Genomic DNA, 19,431 nt, shown 5'->3' with positions numbered 1-19,431 from the left:
CTCCCATCAGAACCCCACATACAGCAGAATTATACCTTATGGAGAAATTTTATTCTTGGAGTAGAAGCAAGGTCATTCTTCTATCACCATGACACACACACATGTGATTTTGCCAGGAGAGCATGGTATAAAATCTGCCCTACTCCAGGCCCTTCACATGTTGGCCCACCACATGGCAGGACAGAACGCTGAGACAGTAGTGTTGAAACCCACCCATTGAGAAGTGATGGTGAACGTTTACATTGTGTGGTGATTAGACCTGATTGGGAGCTTCTGAAATCCCTTAGGCTATATTGTTCCTGAGATGTTTACCTTGGTAGAAGGTGTATCTATTAGGATGCCTTTGGCTGCAAGAAACTGATACAACCGGCTATCAGTCGTGAAAATAGATTAGCTCCTACAGTGATTAAGTCTGGAAGGGTTGGCTAATTCACATTCTCAAAGATAGCATTAAAATCACGGTAGATCCATCTCTGCTGAGCCGTTCACAGCTTGTGGACAGGGGCCCGTGGCTGGCTTCCCCCGGTGGGGACGAGATAGCTGCCAGGTCAGGCATCATAGCTATGCTGGACCCTTGCAGAGGAGGGTGCCTCATCCTTGTGTTTTTTTTTTTTTTTTTTTTTTTTTTAAGAAGGAGAAAACTTTTCCAGAACATCTTCCTTCGTTTACCTACCCTCACATCTCAGTAGTCAGAACAAGGTCAGATGCTCACTCTAAACCCATCATTGGCCAAGGCTTAGGGCAATCCGAACCACACTGGGCGCCGGGACCCCTCCTCTGGGCACACAGACATGTGAATGAGGGTCAGGACCTCAACCAAATCCAGTTTCTGCCAGCATGGGTAACAGGGAAAAGGCTAACAGATGTCAGACATGAGAAACTAAGCTGCTCTACCTCTGAAGTCCCTACACACACACACGCACGCACACGCCCACGTGCACACACACACGTACCAGTATCTCACTGTGTTTAGGAAGAGGAGAGTGATGAGAGCAGGTAACTATGGATCGTCAACCCTGCAGTTATTTTGCTTAAGATCAGATTGGCTTTTCTACTTTCTCTGTGCCTTTGGACGAGTTTTTTTAAGTTCTCTCTGGATCAGAGTCTCCATCCTAATCTTCACGGACGTCTACAAGAGCGATGCGGTGTCAGGGCAGCATTTTGGGGCACGGGTGTAGGTAGGGCTTTGAGAACAGCACAGACGTCCGTGGAGGATGGGGCCGAGCAGGGAGCCACACTTGGCACACTGTGGGGTGCCGGGGACCGGCTCCATTCTGAGCCAAGGCCTGCCTCCCTCAGACGTGGTGCTCTGTAGTGCTGTGTCCAGTTCTGGCCAGGTCCTTGGCACAGTGGTTCCTTAGTCTCTCCCTCAGGCTGGCTGCCACCTTCTCCTACACAAGTATGTGAGCGTCTTATTTTATGTGAGCTCCTTGTCCTGCGCGGGCTCCCTGTGACCCTCCTGCACAGAGAAGCACGGCGGACACAGAGGAACGCATTCAGAACCTACACCGTGACACTTGCTGTGTCTTAAGGCTAGTTCTTAAAGGGTACAGAAAGTCAAAGGCCCTTAAGCAGCATTTATTCTTTTTAATTTGCACCTTCATCTCTGTGCATAATTGATCTCTTAACAGAAAATGCATAATTTGTTGTGTGCTTGCTTAGGATGTCTAGTGAAGCTCTTACTTGAATGGTTTGGGGTCTTCCCTTCCGGGGACCGACACAGAGTAGGACAGATGGGCAGCTCGTCCGGCCTCAGCTTCCGTGGTGGCCGCTGTGACAGCACCAGCCATGGAAATGTGGCCAGGACCACCTCCTTTCTGCACACCAGCAATACTTTGGCCTCTAGAATGTCCGAGACCTTTTCCCTGTGTTCACTTGTCCACTGGAGCCTTAGTGGCTATCATAAATGCTCTTGCAGTATAATCCCCTTTTGTACCTCATATGGGCAACAAAGGAAATTGGTTTATGGCATTCAGTGGCCTTTGGTAAAGACAAAATCCAGGTCAAAGTGGCCTGTGGGCCGCGTCATCAGTAGTTCTGTGGTTTGTAATATATACAACAGTGAGAAACCCCAAAGCAGAGTGTGGAAGAGAAAGGATCTTTAGTAATGAAGTAGCTTGATGGCTGTTCCTTGCTCTTTTGCTCTTACCGTGTGGACCTAGACGTAAGTTATGAGTTTAAATTGTAGGCTGAAGATATGTATCGTAGACACATGAATGCTTAGCTGTTGTTTAGGGGCAGTGCCTCCCATATCCCCCAGGGAGCGCCGTGTTTGTAAAGTCTCAGGGCAGCCTATATTCCTGTGACTGCCGTATGGACCTTCCCTTCTCTCCGGGCCCGGGGAGCTCCAGAAGCACGTTTGCCTGGTGACCAGTCAGTCCTGCTCTTTCCAGATAGGCGGCTTTTTGGCTGGCAGACTGTCCGGACAGAAGGGGAAGTGGTGTCCCTCCATAGGCTGCCAGGCACGAGGAGGGGGCGCCCTCTGGTGGGAGGGTTTCCGGGAACTGGCCATCTCTCAGCAGCGCCACCCCCCCCCACTTTGTTCATTTCCATGTGTATATGTGGCTGAGCCAATGCCTTGGGGAGCAGGTGTGGCCCAGATTAATCTTTTAAAACTCCTGGTGATTCATTTTAAAGATCTCAAATATATAAGGAGTAATCCTTGCAAAACAATTTAGCATTATCTTGGCAGGTTGAGTCTGTACAGACCCCACAACCCAACAATTGTATTCCTGTACTCTTAACAATTGTACCTGTGGGAATCCTTACATGTTAAGTAAAAAAAAAAAAAAAAAAAAAAAAAAATATGAGTGCCAGAAGGCTCTATATAATGTGGTTCTGGCTAGGCTCTGAAATAAGCAAAATAAACAGCGTATTAGAGATCTGTACATGTGCGATGAAACTGTGTTTTAAACCTAGCTGGGGTAAGAGGATGAGAAATACAACATTCAAGCTACTGGTCACCTCGAGGTGGTGGGGGCATTAGGTGAGCTAAGCAGAGGAACCAACCCAGGATGAGGCCCCCTTATCGGTCATGTGCTGGTGGCTTCCCGGTATTCACTGTATTATGGTGATGCTTCATAATACTTGAATATTTGTCATATATATTGTTTTTATTATGCTAAAAAAAAAAAACCCACCCAAACTAGAACTGAGTCCATATTCGGTTCTGGAGCAAGCTTCTTGCAAATTATTCTTGTCACTGGCTCCCGTGCCCCTGTTGTTATGGGACAGTAAATGAGGAGGACATGGGAAAAGCACAGTGAGATTTCACCTCGTACCCATTAGGATGACTGTTCTCAAAAACACAGAAGAGAGCAAGCACTGGCGAGGATGTGGAGAAATCAGAACCCTTGTGTGTTGCTGGTAGAATGGTGCACGTAGCTGCGGGAAGATGGAATGGAAGTTCCTCAGACAGATGAATCACAGAGTTACCATCCAGTCCAGCAATTCCACTTCTGGATATGTACACAGAAGACTTGAAAGCAGGGACTCAAACAGGTGTTTGGACACCCGTGTTCACAGCTGCATTTGCATGGTAGCCAAAAGGGGGAAACACCTGAATGTTCCTTAACGGATGAGTGGATAAACAAAATGTGGTGGATGTACGTATAATGGAATATTCGGCCATGAAAGGAATGAAATTCTGAGACATGCTCCGATGTGGGTGAACCTTGAAGGTATTAAGGGAAATAAGCCAGCCACAAAAGACCAAATTGTGTATAATTCCACTTACACGAAATATCTATACTAGGCAAATTCATAAAGACAGAAAGTAGCATGGAGGGTCCCAGGAGCCCAGGGACGGGGCTGGGGAGTTAGTGTTTAAGGAACACCGAGTTTCAGTTTGGGAAGGGGTAAAAGCTCTGGGGATGGAGATGGTGCTGGTGGTTAGACAACACTGTGACTATTCTGAATTGCACGCTTCCAAATGATCAAAATGGTAAATTTTACATTATATGTATTTTATAACAGTAAAAACAGTTGTACTAGGGAGTGTTGGTGTAATCGTCATCACATACTGATCGGGTTCTTCAGGCTGTGTGGCTCGCTAAGCGGCAGGACGGGGTGTGTAGCTTGGGCCCTTTCTCGACCCTGGCACGAGGGTCCCGCACGACCCTGGCGCTTGCTGAGGGGGACCGTGCTGTGTTACCTCTGCGGCGTGGGAGTCTGTAAGGAGCCACTAGCTGCCTCTGCACAGCCTCTTGGTGTGGGGAGCACAGCTCCTGACCTCTGGCCCATAGGGGACTGTGGCTGGCGGCAGTCCAATGTCAGGGAACTGGGGGGAATTACCTTTAGTTCACTTACCGCATTTCGTTCCCATGCCCACTACCTTTGGGAGCGTTTGAGGAGGGTATTTACTGCTCACAGTGTTAGTGACCCCATACCCAGACACCACAGACTGGGGGGCTTAAGCAGCAGAAATGTATTTCCCCCAGCTCTGGAGGCTGGGCATTCCGAGAGGGCAGCAGCAGGATCAGGTTCTGGTGGGAGCTCCCTTCCCGCTTTCCTCACACGGTGGGGGGGGGGGGACAGGAAGGGCGTGGGGAGAAGAGGAAGTGATCACTCTCCTGTCTCCTTACAAGGACACTCATCCCACCATGGGACCTCACCTCATGACCGCATCTAACTCTGATTACCTCCCAAAGACCCCACCTCCTAATCCCATCCCATGGGGAGTCGGGGTTCCAGTGTATGAATTCTGGGAGGACACAAACATGCAGTTCCTCACAGCTGTCTCGCTGCGTGCCCTGGCCTTCCCCAGCATGAGGCGGGCAGGGGCTCCACAGCTGACACTGACAGGTAGGGTACGGTCTACAGGGACGGGCACCCACACACATTTACTTCCCTGCATTGCACAGGACGTGGACCTGGTTGATGCCTGGCATCACACTTCATGTAAATTGTCTCATTTTAGTCTTTGCAGCAACTTCAAATGAGTTACTGCTTCCCTCTTTTAAAATGAGCGTGGCGGTCAGAGGTGATGAAGTAAATCATCCAGGGTTGCCCAGTCATGAAGGAGCCAGGATTCCAGCCAGGACCTCATTTCTCTTATACTCACTGCCTCTTGGAGTCAGAATCTTCCCCCAAAATGAGGCTATTTCCGAAACTGCCTGCATTCGGGTTCTCCAGAGAAACAAGAACACATGGGATATGTCTGTCAATGAGTGAATCGCTTTCCATAGATAGCTATTGGCTCATGCATTTGTGGGAAATGCACAACCTGCAGGGTAGGCTGGCGGGCTGGAGACCCAGGGAGGCGTTGCAGTCTGTGTCCAAAGGCAGTCCAAGGGCAGGGTTCCCTCTTCTTTGAGGGAGTCCACTCTTTGTTCCATTAATGCCTTCAACTTATTAGGCGAGGCCCACCTGTATCCTGGACGATCATCTGCTTTACTCAGAGTCTACTGATTTCCGTGTTCATTACATCTAAACATCTAGAGTAACACGTGGGTACCATGGCCTCACCAAGTTAACACATGAAACTATCACACTGCCATTGGAGGAAGCGGTTTGATCAGCTAAGTGTAGCAGGGATCCTAGGATGGGTCTTTTGGGATTTGATGCTCCCAGGAGGGACTGGGTCATCAATTTTAGTATATGTGCTACCGAAGCGAGCACAGGGACTGGGTCATCACAGAGGTGGTGAGACCTTCACAGGCCTCATCTGTAACCTCTGGGCCATCTTCCCTGTGCCTGGGGAGCCCAGCTATGGGCGCTTGGCCCTCCTCCATCCCATTCCCAGCCCTTGGCCATTTCCAAGCTCTTTGGATACTGCCAAGAGTCTCCTCAGTCCCCTCTCTACGTTGGTGACCCTTCTCTCCTACCCTTTGGAGAGATGAGGGCTGGGGAAGAAGCAGATGAGGTGTGGAGAAGCCCCCTGGTCTGCGAGAGGATTGGTGCAGGATTCTCGACCGCGCCTGGTTTCCCACATCAGGCCTCCTTCACAGCCAGCTTCATGGGGGATTGCCTTTCTCTTCTGCTCAGCCTGTGTCTGTTAATACCTGCTCTGTGCGAGAGTGAGCGTTTGTGGTGTATAAAGAAACAATGAGCACCTCCAAGGTGTTCTTCCATAAGCTACTTTACGGACTCCTGGTAGCAGTCGTCCACGCTAAGTGCTGGTAGCCCCATCTTGCAGGGGAGGAGGCTGCACAGGGCCCTGAGGGTTCAGTAGCTCCCCGGTGCACCTGGCTGGCACCCACCAGCTGGGAGTCTCCCCTCCAGGCTCTCTGTCCTGAGCCTGGGGCCCCTTTCCACGGAGGCCCCCCAAGTTGCACAACCTCTGGGGGCCTTTCCCATGGAATCCAGTCCCCTTCCCCTGGCAGCGGCTTGTGCTGACATTGCCAGCTTGGGTGGTTTGGAATAAGTGAGAGCCTTTAAAAATCCTGCTCCGAGGACCAGTTTCAGGCTAGAAATCAGTGAGGGAGCAAAAAAGGTGACTGGCTGCCAGACTGCCTGGAAAGCACATACCTCATTCATTTGATTATTCGTTTTTTTTTTTCTTAAAGATTTTACTTATTTATTTGACACAGAGGGAGAGAGAGAGAGAGAGAAGGGATCACAAGTAGGCAGAGTGGCAGGCAGAGGGAGAGGGAGAAGCCGGCTCCCCGCTGAGCAGGGAGCCTGATGTGGGACTTGATCCCAGGACCCCAGGATCATGACCTGAGCTGAAGGCAGATGCTTAATGACTGAGCCACCCAGGCGCCCCGATTATTCATTCTTTAAACAAATCCTCATGTGCCGGGCACGGTGCTGGGGGTGCAGGGTCCCTGTCTTATGTTAGAACCTAGACTAGAGGGGGAGAGTTACAGTCAACTTCCCCCCTCCTCTCTGTCTCTCTCTGTCTCTCTCTGTCTCTCTGTCTCTCTCTCTCTCTCTTTCTCTCTCACACACACACACACACACACACACGGAACATGTACGGTGTATTTCTGGGGCTCTGACCTAGTCTGGAGCTGCTAGGACGGTCTCAGAGGGAGGGACGCCTCAGCTGCTCTCTGCAGGGTGAAGAGGCATCCTCCAGGCCTAGGCAGGGAGAGGAGCATCCGAGCCCAGGGAGCAGCCGTGAGGAGGTCACACTGGGGGCTGCCACACATTAGTGGGTGATGAACTCCATTTGCTGAGCTGCGGTCAGTGTTTCAGAAGAGAATAAAGAGTGCACGGTGCACAGCGAGGGAAGTACTGTTTCGGAAGCTTTTGTGTGGTAGGCACATGTCTGTGTGTACGGGTTTCTGATACACAGTAGTTGTTCTGGGGGGCGATCGCAGCTGCACGGCTTGGCCAGCTCCGGGCCGGTCCCCTCCCCTCTCGGCACACAGCTGCCACTTTGCTCCTGGCCCTGGTCGAGGCCTGAGTGGCAGCTTGCCCACAGTCCTTCTCTTCTGTATCTGTCACGGATATTTCTGGACATGAGCAGTTTGCCAGGCACTGCGCCCAGGTATGTGCGGCCTAGGCCCTGCCCTCAGGAGCACCCCATCCTGTGTGGCAGACAGGTGCCCAGACGAGGCCTGAGAAGTGCTGAGAATGGTCGAGGGCGTCTGCCCAGAGGTCAGGACATTAGAGGTCTCCGAGAGCAAGACCACCTGGTGGAGAGGTGGGGGGAAGGCGCTCGAGGTGGAAGGCACCGCGCTGGTGGAGAGTCCAGAGGGGAGGCTGCGAGTTTGGGCAGGACCGGGTGTCTGCGCACCCGACCAGAAGTAGCTGGGGTCTGTTCCTATACATGCCGGCAAAGGTGATCGGCTCTGTGTTCTAGAGAGTTCACTGAGCTCCTTTGTGCACGGTGGATTGGAAGGAGCCAGATGAGAAGCTGGGGGACCAGTTAGGAGGCTGCTGCGGGAGGAATGATGGGGGCTGTAGTGGCCGAGGGGCAGAGCCTATAAATATCGCTTGTGCAGATTTGTAACCAGACAGCCCAGCTGTGGGCCCCCTTCTCTTCTGGTCAAGCCTTTAAGATACACAGCGGTGCAGTGAATTCCACAGGAAGGAAGTACTTGGGGGCATTTTGCTAAAAAGTGATTTCTCTTTTCAGTGCAAACCTCAAGGGAACCTGGCTGGCTAGAAGGGACCCTGAATGGCAAGAGGGGGCTGATCCCACAGAATTACGTCAAGCTGCTCTAGTGTCTGGCCGGTGAGGCCCCACGTGGACCTTGGCACCTGGGAACCTGCCTTCTCCCTCCAGGGCGGAACCCACAGCCACCTGGACACAGGAACTACATATCACCGATGGGCACTCCAGGGGCAGGGAGGGGGTCCTACGACCAGAGGCGGGGGCAGAGGACGTACCGGCACGGGAACTGCATCGATCTGTGGAGCGGGAGAAGAGCATCAGCATTAACAGGATGGACTTTTCATATGTCAAGCCTCGGGACTTCGGACTGTGAGTTTTTAATTATCCAGTCCTTGGCCTGCCCAGCCTCCCCCGCGGGTGATGGCTCCACTGGGCAGCGCACTGTGCACCTGCTGCTGAGATTCTAAAGGGAACTGTACTTACTCACGGTGGTGTTTGCAGGCTGTGCTCTTGGCTGTGGTTGATGGGGTGTGGAGGGGGCTGCTCCTGGCAGGCGGGGGACGGGTCCAAACCCAGAGGGCAGTGGAGAGATGCTCCTTCCTAGATGGCCACCCCGGGCCCCACCTTCACTCTAGAGCACACTGGCGTATTTATAACAGGCTTCTCGTTGGTGCTTCTCCCCTGTGTGCTGTTTCCCAAACACCACCTTTTTGCCCCAAGCTCTCTGTAAATGAAATAAAATGTAATTTACTATTTGATTTGTGTGTCATAATGTGGGGAAGAGATCGTGGAATGCATTCCCTCTGTAATGTTTTACACTTTGGCATCCGGTGTGTAGAAATTCCTCTCCTCTGATGCTGGCACACACCCACGGGTAGAATTTAGTAACAAGGAGCCTTGCTTATCCACAGCAGGCCGTGTTCCTGACGGCAGCAGCCTTCTCTGGTGTGTGAACTCCTGGAAGGCCAGCTCCGGCCCCCTGAACACGCCTTGCCCCCCGAGGCGTGTGTGACTCCTGAGCAGGAGTGGGGCTGGGGCTCTGCCCCCCAGTGGCTTGTGTGTGAGCTGCATCCGTGCCGTGGAGGCCCGCCCTCCCAACTCGCGTCACTGGACTACTCTGTCCCCACCCCACCCCATATTCCTTCTGTTTTCCAGACCTCAGCGCTAATCTCTCCATCTGCATTAAGCCAGGCAGCCGGGTGGCCGGTCAGGCATCCAGACCGTTCCTGGAGGAGTCTCAGCCATGACCCTGCCCCTTATGGCACCCCAGCTGTGGGCGGGCCCCACTGGGAGGCTTCCTCCTTCTTCCCAGGCACAGACTAAACCAACTTCTCCTTTGTCCCCTGATCTGGAGTCCTTGGAGTATGGAGCTCCTTTTTAGGAGCCTCATGATTCTGAAGCCTGCCCCACTACAGGGCCTGCTGTGGAGGCCTGGCAGGTCTCTCTTCCCCACGGGAGGGAGGCTCCTCAGCCTGTCAGACTTTGCTCCTGAGAATTTGCCACAGGAAGGATGTGTCTACCGCCTCTTCTCCAGATGAGCTGATTCGAGAGCTTGCTGGTTATCAGGTTTGAAGTCACCTCCGTGGACCATGCAGGGTGTCAAGTTTGGGGTGATGGGTAGACGGAGGAATGGGCCTGTTGAAAAGCATCCATGTTTTACATAAAAAAAAAAAAAAAAAGACAGTCTGAGTGCAATCTAATTTAGAGTAGTGACCTGTGGGCCCAGAGGAGAGGGCAGGGAATGCCGAGGAGCCCAGGGCCACACAACAACGGCCAGCCCTGGTGTCCTGTTTTCTGAGTTATCACTTTCTGCTCACGCCCCTGCTTAGGGATGTGGAAGGGGAATTTGGTTTATGAGAAGAGTTACTGATGTGTCCCACTTTAAGACAGCCCTCTGCGGGACAATGCAAACCTCCGGCCACTTGGAGTGGGCTCAGTATAGCGCTGGGAGTGATCTCCTGGCAGTTTTCCTAATTGCTTTATCCCTTTGGGGCCTTACAGATAAGCCCTCCTGCACCAAGACCTGATTGATTTGCTTGCTTATGGGCAATTTCCATCCTTGACAGTGAGGTGCACCCTACCTGCTGGTCCCCGCCCAACGGCTGTTAACCCCCAAAGTGTGTTTACCGCCCCTCACTTGGTCAAGGAAATTGCTACTAAGTCTGACTGCCTGTGTGATTTTGGGTCGATTAAATTGACTCCGTGATTCTGTTTCTGCCTCCTAAAAAGAAAACGATAGCCAGAGGTTTGGCTTGAAATGATGTAACCCAAGTGGCATGCCCAGCATGTAGTATATGTTTAGTTAATGGGACCTGCTGTCCCCTGTATTGTTACCACTATGATTGTCACTAGCTCCTTTGGTGTCAGGGCCATTTGTGTTCCGTAGGGTGACAACGGGCTGGTCGTGAAGCCCCAGAACATGCCGGGTGCGAGGTCCCCAACAGCCCCAGGCCCTGCAGACCCCTCCTGTGGCGAGCCGGGGAGGAGCGCCAGGGGGCAGCCAGGGCTGTTTGCCTCTGCCAGCGGGGACTGGTGTGGCCAGGTTTGCCAAGGCGTCCAGGTAGGGAGCTCCCCTCTGGGTCTGGCCCAGAATATACTTAGTAACGGGATCGTGAGGTGTTCGCTTACACCGGCAGATCATCTCCACTTCCCCAGATGAGGAATAGGGTGTATTTGTTTCTGTGTGTCTGCTGCATGGGCGTGGCCAGTCCCCCGAGCATCAGCAGGGCTCTGGCCTCTCAGCCCACCTCATTCAAACCAGGCCTCCAGCCTGTGTTCATTGAGAGTCCCCAAGGGAGGTTTGGGCAAAAGCAGACACCCAGATTTTGTGTTTCTGCTTGCCATGGGGGCTGTCTATGGGGCTCACATCTGATTGCATCATCCAAGGGCCTGTTCTGGAGACCCCTGTGCCTGTAAAGAAGATGCCATGTGAGATTAGAGCCAAAGAGCTTGTGGGGTTTTTCTCCTCCTTTCCTTTGTAGTAGCAGAAACATCTGCAGTTGGGGGCACGGGGCCGGGGGGCCGGGGTAAGCAGTGGATTTTCTGTGCCAGTGACGGATGTTTAACTCATTCTTTCCGTATAGTGACTGAATGAGCCTGGAGAATTTATCCCATTTTATTGATGGGAAAATAGAGGCCCTCAAGGACAAAGAGGCTTGCTCAGGTTCAGTCAGCTAATCATGTTCTTTTTGCTGTACCATCTTGCCTCTGGGGGCCAGCCAGTAGGGGACAATGGCTGTTTTGGGTTGATTCGCACTCCCCCTCCCAAATTCGTATGCTGAAATCTTAACCCCCAGTACCTCAGAACATGACCTCATTTGGAAATAGGGTTGTTACAGGTGTAATTAGTGAAGATGAGGTCAGTACAGTTGGGCCCTCATCCGATATGACTGATATCCTTATAAAAAGGGGAAATTTGGACACACAGACAGACGCACATAGAAGGAAGACAACGTGAAGAGACACGTAAGGAGAAGACAGCCATCCACGAGGCAAGAAGGGAAGTCTGGAACAGAGCCCTCCCTCACGGCCCTCAGAAGGAACCAACTCTGCCAATACCTCGATCTCAGACTTGCAGCCAACAGTTTGTGATACCTTTTACAGCATTCCCAGGGGACTAATACAGTGGCTACCTGTATGAGTCTTGATTAAAAACAACCTATTTTGAACCCTTTTTCACTATTTTATACCTTGGTGACCTTGGGCAAGTGACCTTGACTTCTTTCTGCTTCTGTGAAGAGAGTACTACCGACCTCACCGGGATGGTGTGACCAATGGTGACGTGAAGTCCGAGGGGTGCGCAGCCGGAAACACAGTTCAGTAAGTGGCGATGGGAGCAGGCAGCCGGCAGGGTGGCCTGGTGGTGGGAATTAGTCTCTACCCCCCTTCCTGTCTCCAGCCACCCGCTGCTTTTCTCCAGGTCCTTCTCCAAAGGCCAATGCTTGGTCTTCCCCTCTACGTTGTCTGACCTTTCCCTGCCTTCCCAAGGACATACTCTGCCTCTGTCATCTTGGCCTTGTCTTTGTTTCCTCTTCACCTCGGTGCTGAGCCCCTTCTCGCTTTCTTATGTTTCCCCTCCAATCTCTCCAAGCCAGTCTTGGTGACTCCTTTTCTCAGCCAGATGTTTTCCATGACTTTTTGAGTCTTCTTGAGCCACACAACTTTCCTTCCTTCCTCTTGTCCAGAGATGTTATTCCAGGAGCGCGTGGCTCCGCAAATGCCTTCTCAGAAGCTTGTTAGCATTCTTTTTCCTTCACTGGCCTGGGCAGTAATTTATTGCTACCCCACTTGGGTCACCTGACATATCCTCCTAATGCTCACGTCTGCAAAAAGTGTCTCAATCTACTCGTTGGAGGAATACCTTGAGGAATTTCTTGCTATCAGAAGATCAGCTTGATTGGAAAGCAGACTTCCGCATTTTGCCCAACAGGAGACCCACACTTTGGACTTGGACAGTTAACATACCAGATTCATTTAGGCAGCTCAGTGCCATGTGCTGGTGTTGCGATTTCTCCTTCCTTGGAGGATTTAGCAAATGAGGCAACACTGCAGACAGAACAACTCAGAGAGCAGCAGGAGCATGATCCAACCCAGCTCAGCCAGTCTTCACAGGAGCTGTGACCCTCTCTGGACCAGGCTGGCCCAGGGCATGAAGAACCAAAGAAATGGGTTTTTCAGACCATGGATAACCTGGAGACTGCTGTCCTGGCAACATCAATTCCATGAAAAAGCATCAGAGTAATTGCGAGTGGTAGATTGATTTAATGATCCTAAATTTCACCCCTCTCTGAATCCATGTCATTTTTGTAGAGGCCTCCTATGCTGACTCAAGGCTTGACCTTGTAACCAGTTTTGGCCCATGGAACAGGAGGAAACGATGCAATCAGAGGCTTGAAAAGTGTTGTACCTTTCCACTGTCCTTCTTATTAGAACCTTGCGCCTTGCCTTTACCATGGAAATATGCCCAGGCTAGCCTGCTGCAGGATGAGAAGCCACACAAAGCAAAACCATCCTAGACCAGTTGACTGCTGGTTAACTACAGAAGCACGATTAGGGCTGACTCAGCCAAGCCTGGTCCACATCAGCAGGACCCTCCAAGCTGATTTGTAAACTCAGGAGAAATAATAAAAGGTGGTTGTTAAAACACTACATTTTGGGGTGCTTTGCAGCTAACTACCTGCCACTCTGCCCCGCGGTTCACTTTGCTTTGGGTATAGTCTTGGTCTGTGCTGACCATTCAGATCATATTCTAATCACTTCTCCAGTGTTGTTTGGGAAGCCACTGTTTGATTTCCAAGAAAACTGCTGCACTAACAATTGGATGACTTGAAATTAAAGTGCCAGAGATACTGTAATCATTTCAGTCTGTGTACACTTGCAGTTTATAAAAAGTTTGTTAGCGCTGACTTGAACATAAAGGGACAATGTTTTCTATTTGCTTGAGGGGCATTCAGTATACCGAAGCAAACGAACACCTAATTATACATGCATCACCATGCATAATTTCTACCGCTCTCATGTACAGTGGCTAGCTGTCTCAGTGGCAGAGACTTCGTTCTTAGCTAATGATTCCTCAATGTGCCGCTGGAGTTTTTGCGTCCGAGAGCACTTTTAGAAGTTCTTAGAAATAGAGTCACCCTTGTCCCAAGAATGAGTCTGCTCTAGTCAGAAAGGACACCCACTTTAATTAAGGGTGCACATTGGTGTGGCCTGCTCGTCTCAGAGGGCTCACAGCCTAAGATGGTTTTTATTTAAAGTTAGGGGCCTTGGTGAAAAGCCTTGCCCCTTAATAGGTCAAATTCCATAAACTTTGAGAAAAAATTAACTGCATTTATAGATGTTTTATAAACAAATTTGTTGCACCCGATTCTCAAGTTTAGAACATTTTTTTCTCCCGTTCTGTGTTTAATGGCCATGTTATGTTCAGAAATCTTCCTATCATGTTAAAATGAAGTTGAATTTGTTTAATGCTCAACTAGTCTTCTCTTTCTGGAAGCAAATAGTTTGAATGATCACCAGTTAAATGGCAGGTTAAAAATGTACTTGAATTGATTTTTACATGTTTTCTAGTTTTAAGATGAGCTGATAATTGTTTCCTGCTCTTCTGTGGTCCATATTAATGAGTGAAATCAAGAGGAGCAGCCTGTAAGGAGTGTGAGAAGCATTATGGGGAGTGGAGTCTCTCGTCGGCCCAAGAGGACCCCGGGGTAAAGGAGCAAGAGAGGACTGAGTGGAAGAACTGTGGAGTCAGACGGGACATCTGGTCTACTCAGGTCAGTCTCAAAGGCTGACAAACGATCAAGCTTCCCTGTGGCTGTAGAGAGAAAGGCAACGTGCATAGAGTGTTTAGCAGCTATGTGGTGGGCAGTACTTGTTGTTAAACTGTTACCGGTTGTTTTAGTCACCCACATGTTATTAGCAGTAAGAAACAAGGCATCAAATCAGTCCCCAAAGAGTATAATTAACATGTGGCTAACGGGGGGGGGGGGGGGGGGGCTCTAACATGGGGGAAAAATGTTACTCTGTCTTGGATGTAGGTGGAAGCTCCCGTTCTCAAGATGTGGAGGGGCACAAAGTCCAGGTGTTCCTACAGACATCCAAATGAAATGTTTCCAAAACAACAGGTGATTAAAGTAAAGGATTTATTGTAATCTGCTTACAGTCCTTTGCAAAGACAGACATATGTTTTTGCATAAAGATATAAATTGCTTCATTTTAAACTAATTTAGTGTTTTTTAATTATATGAAGTTTTGGTGAAATATGAATTGTACCAAACCAAGATTTTTAAGAGCAATATGGTACAAAAATAAGAGCAGACAGACAATTTGGACTGGGACAGGCATTCAACAGTGAATTTAGAATATGGCTTTGCTGTTTAATCAAGCAAAGTTACCTGGAGACACATAAAGAGCCAGTAACTTTGTTAATACAAAGAGCTGATGCAGACTGTCTCCATCCCAAACCTGGTTACACTGAAATTCCAATTTCATAAAACGTAAGTCTGAACTAAAAGCTGCTCTCGTAAGCCATTTCTTTTCTAGAAACTCCCAGTCTGCATGCTGTGTATTTATCACCTTCCAAGTGTGGCTTTCATATTGCTGTGCATGTAAGTTGACTGTATTTAAAGATCTGCCTATAAATTAAATTACTGAAGTTGCAAATTATGTTAAGAAAAACTCCTCCCTCTGAATGCAGCTTTCACAGGTTCCCCCTTGCATAAGGCAGGTGTCTTCTGAAAGACAAGGTAATGTTGCCTGCATGGTGAACCCTGGAGAAAAGTGTGGATCCCAATGCTGCCTTCCCCTGGCCTTGGGCTTCTCCAGCGACAGCTTTTCGATTTCACTGAGTACCTGATGATTATCACTTTTAAAAGATTAATTTGGCCTCTAGTCGAAGTCGTTTATTTAGTGCAATCATATTGTGAAGTTTCCCCAAAGATAGATAGGTTTGTGATCTGGGGCAAGAGAAAAGCCATAAATTGCATCAGTGCCAAACAGACTAATGAATTAAAAATTTTAGTGCCACTGTCTTGCTTATATGATCTGTAGTTTTTTTTTTTTCCAAAACTGTTTATGTATAAAATTTTTAAAACCTACATTTTAAAAATCTAAAAACCCTCTAATTATCGTGGGTCTCCACGCGATTCTGACCGAACCGTGCCAAAATGCATCTTCCTGGTGCGTCCTGCAACAGCCTACGTGTCCCCATGACCAGTTCGGGAGTGTAAAACCCCTTTCCCAGCCCAGAAGTGAACATTGTCACCTTCTGCAGATGTAGAGAGTGCCTGGCATTTCCTTCCCAAAGGAGGAAATGCGATTTTCTAAGATGGAATGAGATGACTATGCTCTCTGGGCCATCGCATTTCCACCTTGGGCTCCTAGAGCGGATTCTGCTTCAAGAGGAAAGCAGGAGGAGAGGCCGCTCTCCTAGAGCTGCAGGCCCTCCCAGGACCTTCGCTCACATGTGGCGCCAAATGACACCTTTGAGGAGCTGCAGACGCCACAGCACATCGCTCCCCAATGGACGCAGAATGGAGCAGAAGCCGGAGAATGTGCTCGAGTCCCATGAACACCCCCAGCACGAGACCAAAGACAAAACAAAAGTACAGAAAAAGTAGAAAGGCTTAAAGACAACCAAACAGGTTTAAGTGTGGTTATTTACAACAGAGACTGTAAAATGGTAAATTAGATATGAAGCTAAAAAAGGCACAGCTTTCCCTTTCTTAAATACACTGTAAACGGTTCATTATGCATGCAGAACATTTCACTTTACAAAAAAAATTTTTACCTTGTTTAGACAAAGATAGTACTTAAATAGTCTCCAGCAAAATAGAATTCTTTCAAAAATACTTTCCCCTTCATCCTATCAACCATTAAAGTTTTTTTTGTTTGTTTTTGTTTTTGTATGTGTCTCATTTACAAAAGTTCCTTACACCTTAGTTCAGGTCCTTCACAATTTATACATACATAAATGTACAGCACAGCAAAAGACTGCAAAAAATTATTTGTAAAGCCAACACAATAGATACTAGAAATTGAAACCAAGGCATTTGTTTGTTTAACATCTTATCCGTTCTAATTAAATAATAAATGGACGCTAAGGGTGTGTATACCAGTGATGCAGAAGACAGTGGGCAGACAGGAACCCCCGAGGGGGCTGCCGTTCCCCTCCACGTGCTCTGTTATTACACAACAGGAATCTGTATATATTTTTTCTTTTTTTGTGTTTTTTAAATAAAAGTATATTAATGCCCCATATTGACTATACGTTTTATGTGCAACCGAGGGTAAGCTCTAAAAAGTTCGTTAGTCCTTGAACCCTTTTAAAACAAGCGAACGATACCAGAAACTACATGGCATAGTTAAAACTTCCATCTGTTAAAATATCAAAATCAGAGTTATTGACTAGATATGGCTTTTCATCCAGAGGAACAGGAACGTGTTTCTAAGCGCTGGGGATCGGAGAGGGAAGAATCCTTCCGACTGCTCAGGTCTTGCCAAATCCATGTCACATTGCTTTCCCGGCTCCAAACCTTTAACATGATTTTAAACTTGAGAAACTGCTGAACAAGTAAGAATCAACCATCACATGTTAAAAATCGGATTTCTTGGGTCCTTGGTGGGTGTAGAACAGCATGGGGAAACTTAAGGCAAAGCTCTCCTGGTAAGACATCCTCCGTCACTTCCTGTGAAAGTAGAGGGGCTTGGCGTTCCCGGACTCCACCTTTGGCAGCTGGTCACTGATGATCTCCACCAGCATCGCGGGGAACTCCACTTTCAGGGCCTGGGACTCTCGGAAGGTATAGAAGCAGAATTCCAACAGGTCGCTCACCAGCTGCAACACAGACAGGGGACATGACATTGGGGGCCTCTTTTCCTTTCCCGCACCCCGCTGCGTCCTAACTGGCGTAAGCTCGAGCAGCCTTCAGAGATCCAACCAGGGACGCGCATCTGTGATGCTGCCTGGCTTGGCTAAGTCGTCTGTTTTCGGGGAGGAAGGGTGCTCACATCACTTGTCATGGAAGGCGCCTTTCATGCACAACAGATTCGGCCAAGAGCTGAGTAACTATCGAATACTGACTCTCCCGGTGGCCACAGGGTTAGGTAGAGTTCAGAGTGGCTGGGACGCGGAACTGCTCGCACCAAATTCTCATTCATAAATGTGTGGATTCAGTGGGGCAGGCATGCACCTGTATCTCTGGGTGCTGGCTCAGGGCCTGCACGGCAGAGGCCCAGGACGGTGAGGGGCAGGGCCACAAAACCTTTGCAGGCATGTGTTCTGCTCCCTCTGGTCCTGGGTGGGCCCCGCCCCCTTCTTCCCTCCTCCAGCTTCTCACCCTGAGCTGCGGGCAGGGTTGAGACTTTTCAGTACCCACCCTGAGCTCTGTTAAGGTATAATTGATGTGTAACATTGTGTAAGATTAAGGTGTCCAATGGGTTGATTTGATACTTATATATTGCAAAATGATTAACACCTTCATCGTGTCACATAATTCCCATTTCTTTTTCTGTGGCGAGGATATTTAAGGTCTACTCACTTAGCAACTTTCAAGTACATAATACAGTATTAACTAAAATTACCACGCTCTACATTCCATCCCCAGAACTTATTTGCTCAGCACTGGAAGTTTGGGTCCTTTGACTAGCATCTCCTCATTTCCCCCATCCCCTGGTTATCACCATTCTACTCTCTATTTCTGTGAGTTTGGGCTTTTTTAGATTTCCTGTATGAGTGATATCGTACAGTATTATCATCTTTCCCTGACTTCACATAGCATACTGCTCTCAAGTTCCATCCATATTATCGCCAATGGCAGGACTTCCATCTTTCTCATGGCTGAATAACATTCCAGTGTGTGTGTGTGTGTGTGTGTGTGTGTTTCTTATCCATTCTCAACCACTTTCTATTTTAGCCTGATGGTGAGAGAGAGTGTAAGCAGCAAGGACAACCTCTGCGTCTACTTGCCTGTCCAGCTATTTCCCCTGCCTGATTGGCCCAAGGACCTTTTCCATCCTCCTGGACTTGAACAACTCCCATTTCTGTAAGTTAACAAAACAACCATCCACAAATGCAGTATATCATTAATTCGAAAAATAAGTTTTGGTTATTTCCCACTGTATTAAAGCAGACAATATTACATGCCATAAAATCACTCTCGTCTTAATAAAATGATTCTGGTGAAAATACATCTGTAACTTTTCCTCAGAGTTTTTTTTAACTTAATTAGCAACCCTAAGGACAGTAAATAACTGCACAGTTAAAGGCCTTTAACACAAACCAGAAATCAAAAAAATGTCATCAGGAAAAATAGCCGGTGCTTCTGTTTGTGCCTGTATGTGCCCGCAGTCTTAAGAGGGGCATTTCCCTAAGTAGGTTCCAAGGACTGAGAACTTTGGTAAGTGTTCTTCATGCACAGAACACTGGGGCCAAACAAGCTGGAAAACAGCACAAGCCATTGTCCACTCTGGGCACATTCACCTTGGCACCTGCCTTGTAGGCTGAGTCTCAGTTTCTACATCTGTAAAATGGGGTATATCTGCCTCACAGGGTTGTTTAAGAGGACTGAATGAGTGAACTGGGACAGAAGATGTCAGTTCTTAAAAATGTTGAGGGGTACTGCCGGTAAAACCCCCGATTCTGTCTTCCCGAGTGGTCCCAAACTCCTTCAAACATACAACATCATTTTTTCTCTATGGGACACAGTTTGCAAAATCTGCTCTGGGTCATCTTTGTGTAATTTGGTGTCCTTGGGTCCCCCTTCTATAAATCGAGGGACAGGAGAATTTTGTGTTTCACCTTTCCAGGACAGAGATTCTTAGAATTGAGATAGCAAATTTCTTTTTTCTTTCTTTCTTTTTTTTTTTTAAGGTGGCGGGCTAGTGACCATGAAAGCTAAAAGCCATGCTGAGCCCCTGTCTCCGGATGT

General features: G+C 48.8%; 2 protein-coding genes across 3 annotated transcripts in view; one reads left to right on the top strand and one right to left on the bottom strand.

Annotated features, from left to right (window-relative positions):
• ARHGAP10 (Rho GTPase activating protein 10) overlaps positions 1-8,763 on the top strand; it is a 340,748-nt gene extending 331,985 nt beyond the window's left edge. For both annotated transcript variants that reach the window (XM_028125305.2, XM_028125304.2), the window contains exon 23: positions 8,027-8,763. In XM_028125305.2, coding sequence (XP_027981106.2) covers positions 8,027-8,115 — 89 coding nt within the window. In that variant the 3' untranslated portion in view covers positions 8,116-8,763. The remainder of the gene's footprint in view (positions 1-8,026) is intronic.
• Positions 8,764-14,753: 5,990 nt separating this feature from the next.
• The window catches only part of NR3C2 (nuclear receptor subfamily 3 group C member 2), a 329,662-nt gene continuing 324,984 nt past the window's right edge, over positions 14,754-19,431 (bottom strand). The window contains exon 9 of the mRNA XM_028125270.2: positions 14,754-17,339. Coding sequence (XP_027981071.2) covers positions 17,184-17,339 — 156 coding nt within the window. The 3' untranslated portion in view covers positions 14,754-17,183. The remainder of the gene's footprint in view (positions 17,340-19,431) is intronic.

The sequence above is a fragment of the Eumetopias jubatus genome, unplaced genomic scaffold (assembly GCF_037043125.1).
Source record: "Eumetopias jubatus isolate StellerSeaLion01/CBP00866 unplaced genomic scaffold, mEumJub1_p1.0 scaffold_2, whole genome shotgun sequence".
NCBI classification, from domain to species: domain Eukaryota; kingdom Metazoa; phylum Chordata; class Mammalia; order Carnivora; family Otariidae; genus Eumetopias; species Eumetopias jubatus.
The sequence above is the reverse complement of the archived record's forward strand: the minus strand, read 5'-3'. Positions and strand labels throughout refer to the sequence as shown.